Here is a 25,698-nt window from a genome sequence, read left to right as displayed (position 1 = left end):
TTCGGCTGGAAATGCAAGTACATTACCTTTTTTTACGGAACACGTCGCCATACATGTTCCAACCCCCAACCTAGAGGACCAGGAGACTGTGTTCGTCGGACCTCTACCCATGGACCAACCTGGTATGAGAGACTGTGAGCATCGTGCGGACACTCCCCAGTATAGCTCAATGGGTCGTCGAGGTACACAAACCGCCACACCACGGTAAGGTCCAGTCTCTTCGAGGCGGGGTAAGATAGATATGATGTAACCAACTGCTGTCCCCGCTCCAGTGCCTTAGTGTTGGAAAAATACTTGCCAACAAGGAACATAACAGCTTGCACGTGCAGTAAGGTCCAGTCTCTTCGAGGCGGGGTAGGTCAGATATGATGTAACCAACTGCTGTCCCCGCTCCAGTGCCTTAGTGTTGGAAAAATACTTGCCAACAAGGAACATAACAGCTTGATTGCACGTGCAAAAGGGCCTCGCGCTACTTAAAAGGCACTTCCGACATTAATCCAGGCTGCTTGATCCGCGTTTGGTGAACACCCATTGTCGTCGGTCGTGCTTCTGTGGCGTTGGGACGTTTAGAGTATGTCCAAGCACGAGTTAGAAGAGAGTCGGTGTTGTCGAGGATAAACAAGGTTTTTTTTTGTCTAAGAACGAGCGTGGATGAGATGAAATGTTCGAAACGAGTGTAAAGGGTGAGGATAATAATAAGTGCACAAAAATCATGACAGGCGTACCTGAACACTCGTCGGCCGTCTCTGAATTAATTGATTGATTGGCTGTTTGAATGTTCGATCGGAAACTTGCTTTTGTGGCCTGGATACTTGACGTCTTCCTTGCTATAATTTTGGTGAGGTCGAGTGTGTCAGTAGGTTTTGGGCATACTGAGGCTATTTTTAGGAATCTGACCTTCCTGAAAAGATATCATAAGAAAAAAGCGATTGCGAATAGATCTGGAGTTTGAGCAGTTTTATCGTTTCGTACTGAAGTGGAAATAGGATGAGGAAATCAGTGACGCAAGTGTTTTCTTCTGACTGTGGCATCTGTGTGGGGTAAGTAGAGTGGCCAATGCGAAGTTTAGACACTAAAACCACGAAGAATGTAAGGCTCTATGGCAAAAAACAAATATATGTTCACAAGTAGCGTTGAACGAAGTTAGTAGTGCCAACGCTGACCTTTCTGTCTGTATCTTTTTCATATTCTTCATGACGTTCGCTTATTAACGATGTTGTTCTTGGACGGAAACTCGTAGTTGTGCAAACAAAACTACATTTCCCAAATAATTCTGCTGCACGATTTCACATGTACGTCATATCCAAAAAGCTCAAAGCTTTACTGCAAAGCTAGTTGAAAGTGGACTCATACCTGATGCGTGTAAACAGCTCAGTGGATGTTACTGACAAATCGGTTTATCTAACATGTTGAATTGGTTCTAGTGGTTCAATCCTTAGCAAAGTTTGTCTACAAATAAGTGATCCTTGCTAACCTGTTTCATCTGCGGCGTCGTATATACCTCAAAGGTATGACTCACACTGCCACGGCGTACCCCGTACTGTTATGCCGCTTAAAAATTGGCTAGCGGGTACTGAAACCCCACTGTGGGTCGAGAACCTCGTTAGAAAAGTATACAGTGTGCATTATCTAGTTCAGCGTAGCAATTGAGCCTCAAGTGCGATTTTATCAATTACTCCGCATTTATTTCTAGGCGCACGTCTTCTGTGTACGGCATGTTGCCACCTTACGCACGGCTAAAATTATTTAACGATGTTATTTGTGAGATGTACAAAGAACGGATCATTATCGGAAGGAGTACTAGCGCAACACCCGTCGACGTCGATGTGGGCCAATCTTCTTTCGTTTCGCGTCAACATTTGGAACTGTTGTGGGAGACGAACATTTTGAAACTTCGTTGCAATGGCAAAAATGGTATTTTTGTCGACAGATCTTTTCGACCAGGTGATTCACTCCCCAGAACTCTTCCCTTCAGGTAGGCTACTATGCATGCATTGGGTCGCTTGAGTAGCGCTGTTTTACTTTACAGTTTGTAAGCTTTTTTTGATCTCCACCTTTCTCTGAGTTCATGAAAAATGTACCCTTGGTATATTACCCTCATCTTGCTATAGTCTGCATAAGACTTGCACTGGGCAGACTGGACTCATCAAAAGATGAATTAACAGAACTCATAGGTGATCTTGTCCCACTCGGAGGCACGTGGCGCTGGATAGTCCATTCTGACCTGGATTTGGTGCTGTTATGTTTTGTGTGTAGACAATTCACTTGAACGCGCTACCGTACGGAAAATAGGATGGCACTGTTCACCAGACACTTGAAACAACAGCTGTTTCCGCACCTCCCACAAGTGACTAGCTGCGTATTTTAGGGGATCCACTGGGGCTCAGTACGACTCTATTACAACAACAGTAATAATAGTAATGGTAATAATGACAGCAACTGATACTTATCAATTGGGTAATAATTAATAATATAATAATAAATCTAATGTTAATAATAGCTAATAATGACAGAATAATAACAGTAACGATGATAGTGGTGCCTTTTTAACTCATAATGATCATACTATCCGCCCCAGCAATCCAGGATACCGATGTAGGGAATCGGTCCTCATGGCAAATCTCTCTTTCACCAAGCTGTCGCCAGCTAAAACGAAAATGATAACCTGTTACAAAATAAGCCAATTATAAATGGCTACAGAACTTTCTACAGAATTCCAGAAAAAGACCCTTTCTGCTTTTTCTCGGAAATGTGACATGTGGGATGAAATTCCTGCCTTCTTAATCGCGTCAATGTAGTCTCTAAAGAAGTGTACCATCGTTAATTTGGCCTTCTGCATGAATCGGGATGCTTCAATACCCCTCGTCAACAGTTCACACAGGAGACATCTATCTTGGGTTCGATGTGAACATCATGTGACAGCGATTTCTGTAAAAACGGCGGAGAAGTTGGTTCGCGCTGTTTCTTCTTTAAAGCTTAGCGGTTAAAGCGGAAAGGTCCTGGCCAGAAGGTCCGTGGCCTGAGCTCCTGTATAGGTTTGAGCAACATGGTAGTGCCTCAAATTGGATGCCTTTTAAAGACTTATTTCTAGGGGTTGGTCTTGAGTCAAGTGAATTTCGCTTAAATATCCGTTAATTACCTGAAGGTCGCCCAAGCCTAGACAGGGGAAGTCGAATGGCGGAGGTCGGATTCGAACCACGGACCTTCCGGTCAGTAAATTCGCGCTCTAACCACCTGGGCCATCTCGCCCCCTATATATATAATATTCTATTTCATCTCCGCTATGGAGCGAAACACAATATATAGCTGGCCGCCCAGCCTACTTGCTACCATTTGTTAGTTCTTAGGTGTTACCTGGTGTACAGGCGGCTCGCTTTTTCGCGTAGAAATTTATTAGGTCTAATTACAAATTGGGGTTAATGGTCAAATATAACAATCTGGAGAAGATATAATACATTACATCTTTTGTCGCACATACGCCCATGTTCGCTGAAACCGTAGGTCCTCTGAGTTTTGATTGTGCCCATACGATGGGTACATCCATATGTTTACCTATTTGTCATTTTATAGCACTAAAGGTGAGTCGTGCAGCGGATTGGGCACGACGATGATGTCACCTCGTAAGCTAACTGCCCAACTCAGTTGGTAGAGCAACCACCGTCTGTGCAGCCTGGGCCACCATCGCCCTCCTAGTGTTTGAACTTTGTTCTTGGTCATTGTTGACACCTTGGGAAGAATCCATCGCACAGGGGCAATTCCAGTCGCTAGATCCTTTGTGTTACCCGTCATGTTTTGCCTCGCCTGCTACCATCTCTCGAATCCTAAAGGTTTTATCACCACTGGTCAAAGTTGTCACTTATATAACCAAAACGGTGGTACGTCGTGTTGATCATTCTAGTGATGAACTCGCATTGTTTGTGTTACGTTACTGGTGGTTTTTGTTGGCTTTACTGTGATCTTGGTATCAAGGTGCCTTATTGTATCCACCACTTCTTGGATCTAACCTAAAGTGGGCAACCATTATGGAAAACTACCGCATGTTCCACTTCACAATTAAGTCCAGTATTCACTTATGTGTTACTCTCCGTGATGTTGCACACAAACCGACGTTCTATGCCTGCCATTTTACATAGCCATCTGATGTACGCCTGGATAAGTTAATCGGCCTCCATCTTATTTCGCAAACCAACCACAGCAAGTGGCCTTGCGCTTCATACTAATTCAGTACTGTCTTCTTTCCTAACATTTCCACAGATGTGTACTGCGTTTCCCGAGCACGTCCATTTGCATCCAAGTAGAGCAATGTCGCCGTGTTAGTGGCCGGAGACGGCCTCGGTCTAGTTTACGTTTCCTGCGCAGATCATCTGCTGATGGCACGATGCTGTCCGGTAGCAGTGGTTCTGATACCGACACCCACTCAAGCACAAAACGTCGTCGCCAAACCACACTGCTAACAGATAATGAACAAGATTCATCGATTGAAGACATGTCTGATTCAGCAAATGATGGAAAGCAACAGTATAAGATAGACAAATCCATTCCATTACTGCAAACAGTGCAAGTTCAAAGTCGCACACGACGCAAGCAAGCGTTAGTACCAAAAGGTGTGATTCGGCTTCATCCCACCGATTCATCCACGTCAAACAAGGAACGCGATTGCCATGCAAACTCTGTATTGTAAGTAGGGTCTCTCCTACTCGTTCGTTTCGTTTCCCTTAAGTTTGTGTGCATGCTACTTCGTCTGCATCTTAATGATTTTTTGTTGAGAAGCCGTTTCATTTTGGATGCCGAAAGTATGTCTAGACGGCCTCAGAGTTTTTTAAAACGGCATATTTACTACTACTTGTGTCATTTGAACTGCTTAGGACTACTACGTAATAGTTTGGATAATAAAATTTGCAAACTTCTGCGACGCGAACTATCTCAAACGGACAGAAGTTTTTTGTATACTTATGTGAAGGACAGGGGAAAAACGAGGAAAGAAATAACAGATTCACAAAGTATCATCTGATGATCTCTTCAATTGTCTTCCAGCCATTCAGATAGCACCGGAAAGTGTGAATATAAATCTATCATCGGATAGCTTGAGTAAACCTTAATTCCTACTGCTTCACAAGGGGCTGGTTTTTAGTATTGAGCGAAAGTCTTTAAGAGTACAGGACAGCATACTGATAATCGTCCGTGCTCTGGGGAAGCTACAACTGGAGCTAGGTTAAGCATTTCAAGCAGTATGTAGCTGTAGAGGCCAAAACAATTGAACGTCGGCGCCACAGAGCATCAGACGCTTGAATTTCAGAAACCAGTCTATCCATATAACAAATGTCGGCAAAGCAAATACCACCGCATTACTAGACAGGGTTGACTGTGAAGCCGAGGTCTTGACCATTTCAACAATGGACCTTACGTATTCATAGCGGACAACAAATGTCTGCATCAGACTAATCAAAAGCATCCACGGTCGATCTTTCTGTTTTATCTTCTAAATCCCGAAAGGTTCGTGTTGATCTGTTGAGATTCCCTCTCGAACGACTTTGCTGCTGTCTGTTGTTCCTCACTATCAGAACGTCTGCTCAGCTGGGTTGGGCAGACCTAAACTTGGACCACTTAGCAAAGATCAGATAGCTGTTTTCCCTTCCTTGACATCTGGATTCCAGCATCCTCTTTCCAGGTTTTGTGGAGGTTTGAATTATGAGAAGAACTCTTTATCAAGATACAAGGTCGTCCAACTTCTATTTCTTTGATATACGTTTGGTAACGCAAATATTTGAAAGCTTACGCTATAGCTTATTCGAAGGGATTAGGTAATCTTGACTCATCACAATATAGTGTATGCTTATCATCTTTGCACTTAGGAGACAGACCTCATAGTTTTTTGTTTAATGCTATCGCTGAAGTTGGCGGTATCGTGGTCAAATGTAGTCTATTTATCCATTTGCGAGTTTGCGAATGGTCCCTTCCGGCCATAAACATTTCCAATTCGTAATTCGAATCGAACAAGCTGCAGAGCATACGTTATTATGCTTAGCGGCATTTATGAAAAGCGAATTTTCGAAATCTCCAACAGTTTTTTTTGCGTGTTTCAAATTTTGGGCATGTTCTTGTGCTTCTATTACAAAGGTGATTATTGAAGGTAGCATCAATCTTGAATTTTGCTGTTTTCGTAGAAGTGGGAGTTGCTTAACCTAGAGAAACCACTTGTCCTTCGGAACCTCGCATATTTGGAGCCTTGAAGGGGTGATCTCGGGCCGTTGGCAACTTTTTAGGGCATATTTAGTCAAAATTCTTCCACGAAGGAAGATCAACACGATCCACGATCTGATCAACAAATCGTGCTGTTTGGCACGCAGTAGTTCATCTTTATTTTCCTGAATAGCTGGGTTGCACGTGCAAGGGGCCGATTACAGGCAGTCCGAACCAAAAGCTTCTTTGGTGCACAAGGCAAACTACTCACAAGGTTGCTGAAAACTCTTCGACAGCCCACGACCGGTTTCGCCCTTCTTGGGGCTCATCAGGTAGGCGCAGTCCCCGAGTTTCCGTCAACCTTATATTCTACTTGGATCCAAATTGGTGCAGTTGTGTGGTTTAATACACTCACATGCACTAACGTTTGTGTTGTGGCGATAAGGTGGTGGCAAGCCCATTGCCCTGCAGATTAATCGGGCATTCTGTTGCCATTGGCGACGCTCGGATCAGGATTAGTTCATGTCGTTAGGCTCATGTGATTTATGGTAGTGTTTGGCGCAGTCCCCGAGTTTCCGTCAACCTTATATTCTACTTGGATCCAAATTGGTGCAGTTGTGTGGTTTAATACACTCACATGCACTAACGTTTGTGTTGTGGCGATAAGGTGGTGGCAAGCCCATTGCCCTGCAGATTAATCGGGCATTCTGTTGCCATTGGCGACGCTCGGATCAGGATTAGTTCATGTCGTTAGCCTCATGTGATTTATCGGTAGTGTTTGAGAGTCGCCCAAGTGGTCCGTGTGGTTTCCGTCCGCCGCTAACACAGTCGGTTGTCCTGGTTCCCATAGAGATCGTTTTGACATAGGCACTCGTCTCCATTTAGGCGGTCTTTTGTCAAAGTAGAGTCTAGTTTCCTCGACTTCCCTCTCTTCTGGCGTTGGCTACTCATCACTAGTTTGCGCACAAGTGACCATTATTCCCATATCAGCCTGTTGTTTCTCCTACACTGGGCGCTGTCAAGTGCAGTGATGAAGAATTTTCCGTCTCTTACAAAAACATGTATTGACCGAGAGAGTGAAATTTCGTGCTAGGTATTCTGGTCTATGGTGAAAGCAGATTGACTAAAGAGAAAATTCAAGTTGGATAAGGATGACTGATGACCAAGATTACTACATTTTTCACGGGGGTAAGGAGCGGGTGTATGGTTGTTACCAATGGATGGAACTCAAAAGAATCCTCTTCACAGAAGTGATATACTACAAATGAGACCGATCTTCGTACTCGCATGTTCGTCCTCCATCTTCTGAACTGTAATGAAAAGTAATCATTTTGTTGGAAGAACAAATGGGGTATTGAAAGGAAGTAGTCAAAGTGGTTCTTCCTTTGTGATGAAAAGCTCAAATCTGTGTGAATCGGGTTACCTGTTTGATCACTTCCAACCAACTGTGTGGCTTTATGAAAGAACCTGTCGGGCAGAGTTCTTCAAGATTCCATTGATAGCAGACCAAATCTTGCTTGCACGAAGAATTACATGTAGCTATCCAAAATATTTTCAGTACATCATGCTTGAACAAGCTTGAACCATACCAGCAAAACTTAAATCGTATGTCGACCGGCTACATGTCGTGTATCACAGCACATCGATTAGATGATAGAAAAACTACCGTTTTTTTAACACCAACCGTATCCACTCACCAAATAACGGAATCATTTCAGTAGGGAAGTTCACCCACCACAGAAAACTCGTGTTTCGTAGCATAGGATTGAAACAGACGATGTTAGGAGCTCATGTAGAGAGGGAAACATGTGGAGGTACATATGACATCTGAGATCAGTCCACCTGAATTCTACAATGGCTTCTGTCTGCATGGGGTTGTGTGTGATGGCCATTGGTTGGGTTTGAAACGTGTGTACTTTCGCCAAACCAGCCAGTATCTGATGTACGGAAGTAGTTTGAAACATTTCGAAATTGCATGATATCTGAATCGTCTGCGGCACTCAGCAGAAATTCTTTGATATTCATCGTCATTAAACTGGACAATCTATTTTATAGTACCAGAAAATTGCCTTTAATAATCGTGTGGTGCAGCTGGTTCCACATTGTTAAAATGAAACCGATAGAAGCTTTCAAATTCGTTGACACACTGAACAGTTGTACTAGAAAGTAAATTGAATATTCTGTGTCTTGCAGTATGGACTGCAGGACATCCGGTAACTATTTTTTGCCACAAAATGTTTCATTGATTTTCGTTTTTGTTTGAGATAAAAAAGAGGTCGCTTCTGAGACAAGACGACTCTCGTTTATCGCCCTCTTTTCAGCTTTCCAGAGGGTAACAGCTGTCTCAATGGGGTAGTGTAAACTAGAATGTACGCTGGCTTCGACATGAGTATGGTTTAGACAGGTTTCTTACGCGTATTGTAGCCAAGCTGTTACAAAGGAACCAATTCGTTCTCGCGTAGGTGACAGGTGAATGTGTTGAAATCACGACCCTCTTGGCGAGAAATTCTCGGAATACACTTTAATGTAGGTGTCACATTCCACAGTCAGATCAAGCTTGTATTAGGCGTGACACAATTGACAAAAAGCTTTTTTGCGCGTGGGATTTCGCCGAACGCAGCAGTGTACTTTCCCACATCTATCAAGTAATTAGGATTTTCCATACTTTTAAGGGTGACTTGAGTTATCTTCGCGTGGTTAAAAGGTCATTAGAAGATATTCTGAAAAGTGCTGATCAAAACCTTTGTAACGTAAGTCACCTTTTACAGATGCATAAAACACCTGCGTTAGGCTACCTGTTTGATCTCGGTTTTTATGACCTGCTGCTCGCCACTTTTCCGTTTTTGGCACCGACCAACTGCATCAAAATCAAAATTAGGGGTAAACACGCTCTGATTCGTGTTGTTTGCGCACTAGAATCAGGTTACGAACCTCATTTCGTAAGCACACAACTTCATGTGCTTCTCTCTCCCTGGGTTCTGAGCCGTTAAAGCAGAATTATGAATTCACTGCTCTTGGGGAGGTTTCCTATTATGGGCGGCGCAGATCCATGTTTACTCAATGTGTACTTAGAGCAGCCGAGTGGATATCCTGCTTGTCCTTATACAACAGTCCTCTTGTGTGTGGCAAAATTAACTAGTCGGGTGATGCAGTTTCTTTGTGGATTACTTTATGCGTCCAGCTTTGGTTAATAGACTGTTTTTGGGAGCATCTCTCTTGGAGGTGCTCTTATTGGAAAGGCTCTCCCTTATCAACTCATCCCCATATGCTCAGTTGAAAATGCTACTGTCGGAATTCGTGAAAATTGTGATTATTGCATGTTATTTCCGACTGTCTCCACAGATCTGAAAATGTTCGAACGGATACTGTCTCAGACATTCCAATCTCATGTTCTGGTCAAGTACCTGTCCAACAAAGTTATCCTACCGGAATGAACTGCGCACTAAGATCTCCACTGGATCACACATCTCCGGTCTCGGTTGCCATCACCTCATCGACAACAACATGCTCATTCCCAACCAGGCATTTCGTTCTCACCGCTGTCCCGGTTTACTCACCTCAGTCTAAGGTCACCGCGGTGCTTCGCCTGACCGATCTGGAACGAGGTGATCGGAATAACAAGCCACCCTACTCATACGCTCAACTGATTGCTCAGGCCATTGCGAGCCAACCGGATCGACAAATCACACTGAGTGGCATTTATGACTACATTAGTCAAAACTATCCATACTACCATACACAGGATAAAGGCTGGCAAAACTCTGTGAGACACAACTTGTCATTGAATCGTCATTTCATCAAGGTGAGTTTCTGGACAAAATAGCTCGAATTCACGTGGAAACACGTCCTACAGTCGAGTTGGATTGGGCCATTATATCATTAAGAAAAATAGGCCTATAGCCATGAACTGTTGAAGGGAACAATCTTGACCATGGCCCAACTCAGATGCTTAAAAATACTGTTCATTTCCAGGATGTTCTCAGTCTCTGGCATTCACTGGGGCCATTGCACAAGCCTTCCATGTTAAATATCAACAAACTGGTGTAACGGCGATCAGGTGTAAATAACGTTACTCTTGGTTGCATCAAATATCACTGTATGAAACGTCGGCCTAAATTTTTCAGTATTAGTAATGATTAGCACGTGTTCTAGAAGGAAACTACTAGCCCCAACAATAATCCTCATTTGATTCGCTTCTCCTCATACATCTCCTCATAAGAAAATCGGTGCACTCCTTCTTAAATGAGAAGAGACCATCAACCATCATCGACCCAGAATTCGCGTAAACACTACACTTCTTAGGTTGCGGGAGCAGTCACTTGTGGGACGAAGAAAAAGGTCAGACTTTCACTGCTACAATTTACTCTAAAACAAATACTACGTCCTGCTCAGTGCGTTTTTTTAACGCCCCTTTGTTTCTCTCATTGTTTGTCCGACTATTCAGATCCCTCGTCCCCAAGAAGACCACGGAAAAGGATGCTTCTGGCGCATTGATCCCCTGTTCGAGTCAAAGCTACTCAGTATGGCGTTTCAGAAACGACGTTCTCGCGGGTATGAAGGAGTGTTCATTCCACCAACAAGTGGAGCGCATACTTGGCGACTACCTTCACTCCGCCGTTCGGGTGATACCAGGACTGCGGGTTCTAACGTGGTGCAGGTCGATTCGAACGGTGTTGTTACATCACATTCGTCTTTAATACCCTCATCGACTCATACATTTACTTCGTGCACGGATGGTGTTACGCTTGGCCACGTGGCTCATCCAACGACACCATCTCTGGCTCTCACCAAAACAACGGAAACCAATCCCAGTTAGTAATATCCTTTCTTTCATAATTGTTGCCATAATCTTCTCCCACTGTCCTAGTTTGAATGTTTAAGATAGGTATGATAACCTTGGTACGCTATTATACAACATCAGAATCCGTAGCCAAATGCCTGATTTGATCCATCTACCCTTGAGCGTAGATAGCCTTCATGTATATAATCCTTGACTGTCTACTCTCTCCTTGATCTATCTATCCAGCTATGACCTCCTTCCCTCGTCCATCCAACCCTACAAAGTCAGTATCGGGTGCATTTGGTCCGATTGCGTTACAACCCACCCCGAAGAAGCTCCAGACCAAGCCACCCCGCTTGATTGTTTGCTATTCAAACAACACGACGCAATCACCGCAGATAAATATACTTCCGAAGGCAGTAGAAACCACTTAACTGCATCCACTTGATTCCAATTCCGGTGGTTGCAGACCTTCTGGCTGTGTTCAGCACTGCATTCCCATATCTTTCTAGTACTGTTATTTTATTGTCTCGCTGTTTTACCTTTCTTCATTGTTCAGCTGGTTGTTCCTACCCTCCCCCCACCTACTACGCTTTCGTAACATATCACTCACATATCGAGTGCCTTGCTCCACTCAGCCTGTTATTGGTATTTTCATCCTCTTGGTTACGCACCACTACCACCCAACCTCTACATATCTGGGCAGTTAATCTCTACTCAAGGCTATGTGTATGGATGAACAGAAACCAATCGTATTCATGGTTGAAAGGTCGTTTGCATCCTGTTGACCAAACGACAGTTCCTTCACCATACACTCATTGCATCATACTTTTGTTACAGCTGATTTTGATCACACGTTTGACGGTCTTACTTGGTTTTTTAAACTCTCCTTATTTTCCGCTCCTTCGGGTCTGTGCATATCAACATAGGTGTCTGATTGTAATCAATACTCGTTTTTTGTTACTTATTCCGGTTGGGACCCATACTGAAACGGGAAAGGGCACCATGTCAACTTGTGGCGGGGTCCTAGCCTACATTGCCTAGTCAGCGTGAGAGATTTGACTGTATTTTATGCGTGAATCTTTTTATACGAAACGACGTTGTTTCTACACTTTGGCTGAGCGGACGAGGTTGGTAGGTCATACTTTGTAGGGGTCAGCAGCCTAGTTCACGCGACTGGCATGCAGTCGCACTGGTGAGGATGTCGTTCTGTAGAACGAGTCACAAGGAAACCAAAGATTGTGAATTGCTTTTGCCTGCAAAGGATCATGGGCTGGTGGCTCGGAGGATACAACTGAGAGCTCCTAGTAGAAGAGCCCAGTGCGCGAGGCACGGATTATATCTTGAGGATGGTAGTGCGATCTGTTCGGTGATTTTGAACTGTCGTCGACGCCTCAAACGTAACATACAAGGAAAGGGTGTCTACAGTCCGAGGCCCCCTATAAGAGTGATGAATATCAAATTGGTTAAAAGCTGGAAGGAACCTATGAATCACAAAATTACTCCAACACACAGAAAAAAAGTAACGCGTTAGTAAAGCCCAATGGTAGAGAATCATATGTCTGAACAGATCAATGCCAACCCTAAACTTGAAAGTTCCAGAAACAGGATTTGAAAAAAGGTGAGCGAAAACTCCAAAGGATCTTGGAGAAATAAGCATGGAAATAATTGCCTGAAATTGAGGACCTAGAGCTTGGCACCGATAAGTAGATGAGCGTAGGCGAGTCTCCCGATTGAACGATTATAGGAGTGGGGGCGCCTTATGGTAGTGTTAATAACGACGAATTGGTAAGACTCAGACAGCATATCGACGATGTTGGAAAATTAATAGTCTATGAGGGGGAGTATCATCCACTAGTATTCAATAATGGGGCGGACCTGGGAGGAGGGCAACTATATACGGGGTAAAGACCGAGTTTCTGCAGTCTCGGGTCACTCGAAATGAATAAAAAATGAAGCGGACAGTTGGGTGGTTGAGAGAGTTGTTTAAAACCAATAAGTACTAGGGACTCAGCGGAAGGAGAGACAAGTATTGATAAATTTGCTAGCTCCACTCAATGAGCCCAAAAAGAAACAACTGTTAGGTTACCGTTCAGTGTACTGTTCCAATGCATGTGATCGCTAATTCGAGATAAGGCAGGTCTGTGATAAGGCTTATTGGTGTGAGGGGTTGTATGATCTGTCAAAGCCCGGATTCAACCGGGAACAGAGGAGATCATTGATAAACAGAATGAACAATGCAGGGAAAAGGACAGAACTTCGGAGTTCCGAGAGAGGGCGCCTTTGAACTGCATTTGAATCCATCGGTTTGTCCACAATTTCCTATTCCAGTTCCACGGGTCAGGATTCAGTCCGTTAATAGACGGTCGTCGTACCATGCTCGATCGATAATCTCCGAAGCAACAAAGCGTACCAATTCAGCTTAACCGGACGAGTTCACACGCCAACAGGTCACAAGTACGATGGTGTCGGGCCTTACATAGGTGTTATTTCAGAGAGCTGCGGTGTTCCAGATCACGTATGAGTGACTCCAAAACTTTGAACGACATGATTGATACGGATGGAGCGGGAGATGGGAATAGGGAATACGTGGGAGCGCTTTACTCAGCGGACGGAGCTACACCGGAAGAGGATGTACAAAATTGGAGCACATACACAGAATGAAATAAGGGTCTACTGACTGGACCGGGAGATTTGGGAGGCAACGGCAGGCGAACATTAGCGGCTGAAGTGGTGGGTAGTGGAGTATAGTTTGGAGCTGAGAGATAGATAAAAGTTGGTAAAGAAATGGAATTCGAAGCAAAAGGCCGGGCAATTACTCTCGCATTTTGTTCGCTGAGTAATTTGAGGACTGGGGATAGGAATACTGGAATTGTAGGATGACTGAATTATAGAAGACATTCGGCAGGTGTATTGAACAAATGGTCAACTTTGTCGGTGATCTCAGTATGGCAGTCTTGAGTAACAAAAAAGTCCGAACGAGGTGAATGGGGGGTAGTAGGGACACCGGTGCTTAACCATTCAGTTATTTCATGTAACAATACTGGAACACATGGGATTACGTCATTCCGAAAATGAGTTCGGAAGGTATTAACTGGTGCACTCCACCATCAAGGACTCCCGTCAAATACAACGAATGTCAGTTTGTTAGAGATTCAGGAATGGAGCCGAGAACTGTTGAGTGCCGTCCAGATCAGCAAATGACTAACGTCAAAAATACGGCGATAAGAAGTGTGATGACCGATGGGAATATACTGGGGAGAGGTGGGCTGGCTTGACTGGTTCTGGGACAACGGGAACAGAGGGAACAATTGGATATGATAAGGGTTGGGTTAGGACGAGGTCTGCGGCCCATAGTCAGTGCAAAGTTGCAGCAGGCAAAGGGGGAATTTCGGATGAAAAATTATTGGTATCAAAAGTTATGGGCTCATGGCCGGATGAGTCCGCCTGCGATGAGAAATTTAGTCATGGGACTTGAGGGCACTGAAATGGCCACGATACAAAGTTCGGCAGTGGGGTCGGACTGTAGGATGTGTTCGCAGTTGAAATTCAAGAGAGGAAAGTTGAGCAGCATCGTTATCAATGGGTGATCGAAGTGCACAGAAGAAATGCCTGCTAATCTGACGCAGAGCAATTTAGGGCCGAAAACACCAAAAATTGAGTGATTAGAACTTGAGAGAGGGTAGTGGAGGGACACAGAGCAATGACTGTAGACGCAATCGGAGGCGGTGATGTAAGAAGTAACCCAGGAGAATGTGCGAGGTCACCGCTGCCGAGAATAAATTTTTCTATGGGCCGGGTTGATATTACTATTCCAAAGACGGTTGTTGCAGAGTGCGGCTTTGAATTTGTAAGGAGAGCAGCGAGAGTCAATCGAGTTGCGTATATTCACGTTTGACGGGTGAGAGATCAACGGCCTAACACAGGGGCTTACAGTGCGGCCATATACTAAACGGGCGGTGTTGGCGGCATTTGGTGGGGCTGTCCTTTCCTCTTCATATTATTATGCGGTTTAGAAAGCTGACCGCAGCAAGCTTAGGACGTTAAATGGCTTTCGGTGTTTGCCCATCGATGTCTTCGGAGCATTGCCCAAGTCTGGTGAGAACACCGGACCATTGCTGCTTAAGTATGTCAAATGGTTTTCGGAAGAAATAACTCTTCCACGATAGATAATCTGACCACACTACGTGGGTTGCGCTGGCTCGGTCACCTACTCAATGTGCCAGTCGACCGTCTTCCTCGGCAAGTTCTTTCCGCACTACCAAGCGAGAGATGGAAATGAGCCAGGGGAGGTCAAACAATGACTTGGCAACGAAGAATGAGAGCCAGTACCAGTAAACCCAGCTGCACTGTCGGTTGGCGTCTCCATGGATGAGGATCCCGAGACGGGATTAGACAGTGACAGGCACGGCCCAACCGAGCTATCAATGAGGCGTACACACCCACACGGTTACTTTCAAGGTACAGCCACCTCTCACGACATTCTCAGTGAAACATCCACTGGCACCTCCGTATTGACACATCAGTTATATTAGTTACCGCCTGCAATGTATGGCTATCTATCCCATCTGAAATCATCAGTGAACGAAACTCTGGTAGCTGTAACCACTGTATGACAAGTACGAGGTTCTTATGGCTGAGGATGATGATTTACTCAGCAGTGGTATTTCCACGGACGATAAACCAGCCGTGCTGTCACACCAATCGTCTCGCGTTTCATATAATTTGCTGATGCTGTGTCTATATTGTGGTGCAGTCAGACTCATCATTTCAATTGTTCACATTATGCTACGATAACCAGAGCGAGGTGTTCGAAAAATAATTGTTCACATTATGCTACGATAACCAGAACGGTGTTCGAAAAAATTAGGCGGTTTGTATCGGATCTCCGGAGCTTGATGCGATGGTGTTGTTTAGCCCACGTTATAGCTCTTGATGAACCAAATTTTTTTTCCTGGTGCAGCACAGCGCATCTTTGCTCTTGAGATATAGGTCCAGAAGCTCAAACAGGCGAACAAGGGTTGTGACTACTCTACCAGACGAACCCGAGAGATCACTTCGGACCAAGCAAATATGGTCACGCCTGAGCCATGTGTTATTAACCCGATGATCTAGCGACTGCCCTGGTGGTACCTGGGATCGCTCGTTCACGGAGAACCACGAACGCCATAAATCCGTCGGATGTTTCTTTTTACTTACAGGAAGTTGCAGGTTTGTTTTTGAAGTAGAATTCACACAGCTAATTTGAACATAATCTGATGCGAGTCGTCTGATTGAGGACTTTCTAACATGCATGATATGCCGGGCAAAGTTAATGACTTAACATGGCTCGGTCATCATGATAATTACTTCATATCATGTCGCTATTCGAAGAGATGCTGAAAAGCGCTGGATCACGAAGGCACCAGAATGTCACAACAGCTATGATGTTATGGAACATGCAGTTGGCCTACCGCTGCGACCGATGTTGTGTCAGAATTAAACCAGCCGAAAGTTTCTGGTGATCTAGCCAGAACAAATGACCGATGACGAATGCTTGATATGTCAATGGTCGACAGGTAATCAACACGAATATCACCTCCATGTTGGGTGTACTAATGGATGGTAAGAAAGACTTCCGTTCGACATCAGCAGAGCCAGGCGGAATACGATATTCCAGTCATCCAACGGCACACATCAAGAATAGTAGACAAGCCAGCACGTAGGTTACAATGCTATTTTCACCTTTGGAAATAACCCCTAAAGCACACAGGACTTCTCACTTTTATGAAAGCTTTGGCCGAAGCATGCGACACAGCGATAAACGAGTTCTTGGTCGTTCGATTTTCGAAAACCAAAAGATAAGCCAAATGCTTGGTAAAAACTCACCCGTTTCAATCTATGAGAGGTTAATTACCGACAGTTGTTAATTTCATCTTCCCTGACTCGATCGCTCTTGAGATAATTTCGAGGGAGCACATGTGAATCTATCTGAATGAATCGTTAACCCGGTCCACTCTGTCAAGCATGGTATCTTCCACGTCCCCGGTACTTCCCAGGGCGGTATTTCAGCCTATCACATCATATTGCGTCGAATATGAAGTCCGCATCACAACAGCCTGCGAATATTGTGAAATAGGTGACCCATCAAGTTCTTTGGTTAATGATAAACAGACCCAAAGACGACACACGAACCAGACATGAGGCTCATTCACCTCAACAACTGAATGCGCACCCCTATTGTCAGTGCTTTACTCGCCTTTTGGCCAGTTCTAATAACCCGAAACATAGTTCGCAAAGAAATAAATACAATAGTCTAAGAGATGATGACTGATACTGAAATCAAGTTTATGAGAGTCAGACAATGTCCAAAGGACGACATGATAGCACCTGAAATTTGGATAACATGGGCACTGAAATGTTCTTCCGACCTTTTGACGAAGTTGAATTATCCGGCTGATAGAAGATAAAGAATCATACGTAACTGGCACATTCGGAATGACTACCACGAAAGTACACAAAAGATGTAGAAATTCTCACGTTAGAAAAACGTTACGCAGTGGGTGCTCTCACGCTTGTAGAAAAACGTTAAGCAGTGGGTGCTTCTCACGCTTCGTTCCAAGTATCAAAACAAAGTAGATAGGGTATTCTGATCGTGTAATTACAAAGGAGTAGCGATAACATGTGGAGAGGATGGGGGCATACAGGCAGTTGGCAGCATTACCGGGTTACGCAACCACAGTCTCGGAACTGAAACGAGGAGCAACGGAATGGAAACACATCTCAGCTGGTAACACAGCCAAAAAGCAATAGAGGGGTATCAAGTGCATAGACTGACCAAGGTTTTACTCAGTGTAGGAATGAAACAATGATAATATACATAGGGCAACTGTTGTCGCATCAAGATTTAACGGAATGAGAAACCCATCTTCCAGTTTTACCGTGTTCCGAATCTAAGTAAACCGCCTATACAGACTGCTCTTAGCAGGACCGCCTGGCCGATCACATGCTGAATGTAATCACGGCGTGAGTTGTCTCCGACCACTGCTTAGTATGGTTGGGTATAGATATTTTGGTATGAAGAGCCAAATCTGGTTATTGGGCAAAATGGGACAGATATCAAGGTCACCGGCATTCCAAAGCTTCTATAGACAACACATTCGTCACATCAATGGATGAAGAACTTGTTGGCTTTCGGTATATTTTGTGCTACCAAGTAGCTGAGCGACCCTCAACCCTAGTTTTGTGAACAATGAATGGTCAAGCCAGTTTTATTACCTAGAGACAATCGTTTAAAATTAAGTTCATTGTAATCTATATCCTGGTGAATCGATAAATGGATGAATGAATAAACAAATAAATAAATAGAAGCCTATTTGGGTGCGTTGTTTTTACCCAATCCTGGAAAACCACGAGGGCTGAGATAGCACAACGTTGTCAAACCTGGGTAGGGCATCCGAAAATCAAGGTGGAATTAGAACAAAGAGAGATGTCCAGATAGAGGGATTTATCAGCGAAGGTCTACAGGCGTAACTGCAGCTTGTTTGGCGTGCGACCGACGCAGACAAACACAGGCATCGCAAGGTACAATGGGCGATGAGGCCGTTCACAAAACTTTAGTTACCCACGGATTCTGTTTAAAACAGCATTGAAGTCAACAAAGCCACACACTAACCGTAGTGGCGTCATAGTTACGCAAACATTGTGTGACCAGCCGCTTTTGTTTACAGAACCCCATCAAACAATATTTGCTGTGACCGCGGATGGGCAATACAGACAAGCTACTGCAAACTGTCGCTTCAAAATTAGGAAAAACAGTACCCAAGGCTTTTTATCGGTTCTGCATGGAGGAACTGCTATCTAAACAGGTTCGACGCAAATGCACTACCGAGCTGTCACGACAAATGTCCCTCTTGCGTAAAACAAGCCACAAGTGGGGTAAAAATGGGGCGGATCTTCGGGCGTTTTATAAACCAAAAACTGCACCTATGATAGATCTACAGCACCTGCCTAAGAGATGTGAGTCTCACTAAAGTTTAATAAAAGACCTCAACTCGCGATTGTTAAACCATGTGTATTTTTAATGGGACAGCGCACAGCACAGTTGTGAACACAGCTCGCTAACAACCATAAAAAGGCTGACTTAGGACCTTTAATGCGATCATTCAGAGAGAAATCAACCGGCTTCCCCGGACTGCCACCTACACGTATAGATCCAGAATGTGCAACATTCACTGGAGTCTTCGAGAGTCTGCCAACAGGCGTCATGACCAGTGATAGTGATACACAAACAAAGATTACCAGTGCTTTACGAAGCGTTGTATTTTGAAGGTACAAAGCGCATGCTGAACACAATGGTCCACATCAAGCAAGCATTCAGAGCTGTCTGTGTACTTGCCATCCGCATGATTTAGGTCCAGTATCTTGTCTGCCGACGTCACCTCGAGAAGACTGACTGACTCTGTAGTTTTATGAGGAATCTATTGTTTGTTTATATTTCCTATTGGCATTTTCCGCTCCCATTAGAAACATAATTCTCACGTAAAAAAGACAAGCATGAATTGTGTCTGAAAGCCGTAATACCGAATTCGTCTGCCGGCCTAATTAACCGGAACAGGTAGTTTGCGATTTTTGCACTGGTCCTAAAATCACTGCGCTGTTACTTGAGCAACTCAACTGTGTGTCCTCAGATACGTTGCTACGTAAAGAACGTTACTTATGGTAAAGTAGCTTAAATAAATTCCCGTATAAATCGGTAGTAAAACGTTTATTTGCTACACCTGTGTAGCAGTAGGAGGAGGGTTGTCTCACTTCTTTATAGTGGAAAATGTTGCCAGCTTAGGTAGTGCAGAGTGTAGTTGGTGAGCTGCAAACGTTTTATCACATTATCAGTGCATTGTTAAAGAGCGTAATGGTACACAGCAACGGGTTGGTAGTTGTGCCTTTAACTTACTAGTGATAGGTGATGATGAAATGAACTGCCGGCGATGACGATGATGCTTAAGAGATTTGCATCACCATCGCATTAATCGATTGGCATTTGCCTTAAAAATAGTACCCGTTTGATTGTGTAGGAAAGTGGAGTTATTAGTTTATGCCAGAGCATGATCAAACATCTTGTGTCTGCGGTAGGCATTATAGAAACAAACAACTAACGGGCAGTTGATTCGGGGGTGGGCAAAGTAAAACGCAACTACTAATTAAAAGAGTGGGTTAAAAGTTCAGTTCCGTTTCTCAGCTCACAGACCGCGCATCGAAATGCAGTGGTTTCAGCTGCAAAAGCTTCATTCGCGGAGCATAGGGAAATGAAAGCCACACATTGGAGGTGATGGCCAAATGAGGTGACGACAAATTGTTTTGCTCGTCGGGTGTGGGATGGATTGAGAACTACGCAGTGAAAGCGATAGCCTTGATATAAGACCATCATTGGTTGCGTGAGACAGTCATATCTGTCAGGGTCTTTAACCACAGGTTTGTCTCGTTGCATGGTCCCCATCCGGGAAGATGGCAGTTACCAAAGCGACTAAGTTGACTGGCAAGAGCCTTCAAGGTATGGACTGATTGCCCCTGGGTCGTTTCCACCCCACACAACGCTGGGCGCAAAGGGCACTACGAGGCCAACCGTCCTCTGACATACGAAGCACATGATCTGATCAGCGTAGCTAGTGGAGTGTGACCAGTTGGTCTAGCAGAGAGGGTTTTCCCGGAAACCATCTGGCGTACCTCAGCAGTAGTGACCCAATATTCCCACCAGACTCGTGCAATGCTTCGGAGGCACTGATGGTCAAACAGACTGCCTTCGAGGGTCTCCAATACACAGCAGCCACGTCACTGATCCATAAGGTAGAACAAATTGGGCCGCAGCATTGCACACTGTACTCTTAGCAACCAGGCTGATTTCACTTCGGCTCCACAAGTGTTGTGGGTTAGTAAGCACTGCCCTGGACTCACCAACTCCCGAGGTGATTCCGTCTTTCGCCGAGACTTACAAAATTGTCAGTTTAGAACAGCCTATCTACATCGGCCGATTCACCTGCAAGCAAGAAGTTTGGGTCTGGTCCCACCCAATCTTGCGTCAACACTTTACAGGTGCAACGCGCCTATCGAAATGTCTAAAATAACTTGCACTACCAAAGGGTCTGATCCAAGTGGATAAATACCGTCGGCGTACCCAGTGTCGTGAGTGAAGTCAGGATATAATTCGCTGTAGACACTTACGCGTCCATGCGAGGAAGTATGTAGAGACACTTATTTAGAAGGGACACTCAAACTACCACGGTCCTGACGATCAACGGAGTCAGAAGTAGATTTGACATTGAGAAAGACAACCGTGATTAGTCGTCGGAAGGGGTGGCGCAGTTCCAGTACTTGTCGAAAAAAGAAAAGAACAAGTTAATGGAAACCCAGCCAGGTCAAAACCCAGCTGAATTTTTGCGAATCTGACTCTCGAGATGGTGCATCAGCCTTTACACAGAGCATCTTGGAAGCTGCAGCCACTAGACTGATGCCCTGGTGGTTTTCGCACGACGTCCCTGTATCCTAGTTGAATACTGGAATCACCGCTGATGGGCTTCAATCTGTTCGTGTTTTTCCCTCACTCCAGGAACTTTGGAGTAAAGTCTTTAGGATAGCCACGACGAACTCATAACATTTCTCGAACACTGTAGGGTGCGAACCATCTGGTCCAGGTGCTTGATTGTGCTGAAGCAGTGAAATTGTTCCAGGACTTCTGTCGATGATGGTCGACTGGTATTCATGCTCCAATCGGGTTCATCTGGTTGACTTGACTGGTCTGTTCTTCAATGTGTTCAGCCCATCTTTTAAAACGTAGTTTCCGTGATGGAACTGAGGTGCAATCATTTTCGGAAATCGACTTACTAATACCCACCCTCCTCGAACCGGTTAAAACAGGGTGCGACTGTTCTCTGTTAAAAAAATCCCTCTCCATTTCTCGGGCTTTTGCGATCCACCAGCGCTTTGTCAACCCCTAGGTTCCTCATCATTCGGTGTTTGAGGGACCTGTGTGCGCCATCACAGTCCACTGTTACCGGTATAATCTTCTTGGCATCAATAAGAGCTTCTGATTGTGACGAGATCCAATCTTCATTGGGCTGTGCAAGTGACCTCGAGAGGGATATGATCAAACTGGATTCTCGTATGTGCGTTTCGGAGACACGAAATACATCAATTGAAAGAGAGAACAAGTTGTCAGCAAGAGTTACCTGCTGCCCAATATGACAGAGTACGGACGTTGAAAGCATCAATGTCCAAAAGATTCCTAGAATTTAATAAAGGTTTATTTTGATTTATTTCACTGAAAAGAGCAGGGGTTAGGTAATTGAAAGTTAAGTAAATCAGAAGAACTTGTACGAGGGATATGTGAGTAACGTATGGGAATGAACAGCCGTAAGGACACATAATTCTTGGTTGCCCACGCCGAAGAACGAGGTTTGGTTGAGGAACCCCACCTTCAGCCTTTGGCTCAGAGGTCTGATCTACAAGGCAGTGAGTGGATAAAGGCTTTTATCTAGGGGCCCTTCTCGGAGTCAATGACTTACTTGGCTGCACGGGGCTCGTCTGGCCCGAGGACGAAAGGGAGAAGGCAGTACTATCTCACGTCTGATGCAGCTGAGCACAGCAGGTATCTTTTGAGCAGCACGATTTCTTATTTTCAGATGTATTATACTTGCATTCAGTAACGCACCGACGGTCACGATCAGCTGTTGAGCGATCGGAGTCTTCGGGCTTTGGGCCCACCCCGGAAGAAGGCAGCATCACTGTATCCATTCATATGGACATGCTAGATACCTGACGGGAACGCCTTATTGCCTTCGCAGAGAAAAGTACGGCGTTACCTTCAGACCGCCTCGTAATACTATTTCTAGCAGTAAACAGATTTGCTGTTGTTGGTCGGGCTGTTCCATTTTGGGCTTCCTGGCATGACCGAACCTTTACCAACTGAGTTCCAGCCGGTTTACGCCGGGAGTTCATTGCAGCGCTGAAGCCCGACCACCACCGAAAGGTGACAGCTTTCAGTCACTGTATGTGAAAAGTCCTATAGTTACATTGACTTCGGACGACACCATTCCCTCACATCGTAGGAAGCTTTAGGTTAGCTCGATTGTGTCGCCAACCACACAAGTGAGCTTTCGTCGAGTGATCAGCATCACAACACCCTGAATAGTTCTCAGTACTGACGACACAAACTACACCGACCACGTTGAGTTCACGCCCCATGGTACATCGTGTGATTTATTGTGCCACAGACCAGTCATGGGACCAAACCAGTGTACGGAAAGCTGAGTTGTCGAACTCGCTAGGCAGTATCAGACGTGTGCACCGGATAAAGGGTAGAGAGAATCCTATACTTCAAGGAAGCATGAATCAATTACCATGCGAAATGTGGTCCTTAGTGGGGAGTGGTAAGGTCGAAACTGGTTAAAATTTCTGGTCTATTTCCCCCATATATCTAACGGAAAAGTTATCCCTTAAGGTACCGATCATAGGAGCCATCGTGTTTCTAAAACACGCTAACATGGAAACAACGGTAAAGTTTACCAAACGAACGAGACAACTGTGATTGATTCTGGCCGCATCAGACTCCGGCCATAAACCGAAGACATCAAAACGCAGTGCATAGTATTCGGCAGTGGATCGTAACTTCTTTCGTAATGAATTAAAGGCTTCCTAATACTGAGCTGTTCGCGACACTCTTGACCAGAATCGGACCCTATCCCAAGTGCAACGGCAATATTTTATGCGTTTCTTTGTGTCTATTATCACGGAAGTTGGAAAAACATTGGCGCTGCATACATATGGTGGCAAAGATGTGAGTACTGTAGGAGCGATAAGTTTGTTTTTGAAATATTCCACATCCAGCCGTCAGTTAGATTTATACAGTGTAACAAAGCCTGGAAGACAGACTTCACCGTGACCCTAATTATGGCATGTACGGACGGTGAACTGACGTGTCACGTCCATATAAGCCTTCATCGTAGTGCTGAGGAAATGCCTTAACCGGGCATTATGGAGAGGGTCACTGTAACCGATGCAAAACATATACAACCACAGTGCAGCACCCAACATGTTACTGGATATTCTGAATAGGATACCAAGGATGAAGGATAAGTGAGAAAATTGTGTTAGGTTATGCACATAGTGCTGTTCACAGATCTAAAGGTTTTCTGTAAATGTTGCGAACCGTGAAAGTGATCAGAAAACTGCTATTTTCATTGAATCCACGTTGACAATGTTTTGATTTGCCAAAGCCTGTTTTGAAAAGCTCATATACAAAACCAACGTTTTGCAAGTTGGAACAGATAAAAGTTACGTGACCTTATAGAACAGACTGCGAGCTGAAAAACTACATTCTTTCGAAACATCGTTCGCTCGGGTTTGTTCTCACACAAGACGTAATAAATGCACAATTGGGTGGGCATTTCTTCTACAGTTTCTAGAGAATTTGATATCTATAACATAACTGGCCGATATTCGCTTGCATGTAACTTGATTGGTTTCTTTAATATCCTCTTATGGCGACAAACGCTTACAAGCTAATAGGCAACTTCGACGAACAGAACAGCTGCCACACTTACTTCGTTGAGTCAGACCGCGACGACAGCGTTGTAATCAGGATGGTAGGCCCAAGTATCGGGCATCACTATCGATAGCTGTTTCCGTCACAAATCTTAGCCACTGGGCAGACAAAGGACGGTGGCCGATCGACAGCCCACTGTAGTTCACGTGCTGCATTTTAGTCTACATTCTGGGTTTGACAATTCTTCAAAAACCCTACCACACGCTGAATGTATATACATACAATCCTCATCGCATCGGCTGTTTGTACATTAACCGTTATCCGATCCTGTGGATTCAAACCAACGATTTTTCGAAAAATTCGGCCATTCACTCAACCTAAGTTATATACATACAATTACTCCCTCATCGGCTGTTTGTACATTAACCGTTATCCGATCCTGTGGATTCAAACCAACGATTTTTCGAAAAATTCGGCCATTCACTAAACTCAACCTAAGTCACCAATCGGTCTTTGGAGTCAACCAACTATAGTTACAGTGATTCGAAAGAGTCTGAAATTCCCTAGCAATCACTGTATAAGATCAACACCCCTTGCTGACTTCGACAAGTTCAGTAAGCAAGACCTCGAGGACCAATCAACATCAGTTTAGTCGTACTGATGCTGCTTTGCTCGACTGGTATTTACAATCGGATATGACTGCACGGCATTAACAGCATTAACAATGTGGAAAAAGGAATCAAAACAGCCTCAACGCCACTGTTCATCATGACACCGCTAATCAATCTCACGTACATTTTTCACTTGTATTTCAAAGGTGACTGTATTTCTTCGAGTGTTAATAAACTAAAACAGTTGTTCACCGAATGTCGGTTATTTGTAGTCTTGACACGACTAATCATCTACCAACCGCAATGGTACGAAACCATGTGGTTTTTTTAGAGTTGTGTTGCCCGCAATAGAGACAAAAAACGACGTAGTTTGAAATTTCACGTGGTGCGTTTCGGGGCAAACAGGTACGAGGCACCCTGGCTGTCAAAACATCACGGTCTGAGTTGGATGAAATATGAGAAGCGTAAATCGAACGTTACGTGAAGAAAGCCGTGATCAGGCGGATATCAGAAACAAGGGGTATGAATATCGAGATTTGACAGATAGCGAAAATGTACACAACATCCCTGATGTTAGGGTGAATATCACGAACCTTGAGGGATAAACAGAA

The 25,698-nt window shown here is 44.5% G+C and overlaps 1 protein-coding gene across 1 annotated transcript; it reads left to right on the top strand.

Moving 5' to 3' along the window:
- Positions 1–1,696: 1,696 nt before the first annotated feature.
- On the top strand, positions 1,697–11,892 carry T265_14440 (hypothetical protein; the record flags this gene model as incomplete). Its single annotated transcript, XM_009173638.1, has 5 exons — positions 1,697–1,975; positions 4,255–4,677; positions 9,523–9,982; positions 10,625–10,991; positions 11,207–11,892. 5 exons carry the CDS (start codon positions 1,716–1,718, stop codon positions 11,392–11,394), a joined length of 1,698 nt encoding a protein of 565 aa, XP_009171902.1.
- Between the last annotated feature and the right edge of the window lie 13,806 nt (positions 11,893–25,698).

This window comes from Opisthorchis viverrini (genome assembly GCF_000715545.1).
Source record: "Opisthorchis viverrini unplaced genomic scaffold opera_v5_196, whole genome shotgun sequence".
Classification (NCBI taxonomy): Eukaryota; Metazoa; Platyhelminthes; class Trematoda; order Opisthorchiida; family Opisthorchiidae; genus Opisthorchis; species Opisthorchis viverrini.
The sequence above is the reverse complement of the archived record's forward strand: the minus strand, read 5'-3'. Positions and strand labels throughout refer to the sequence as shown.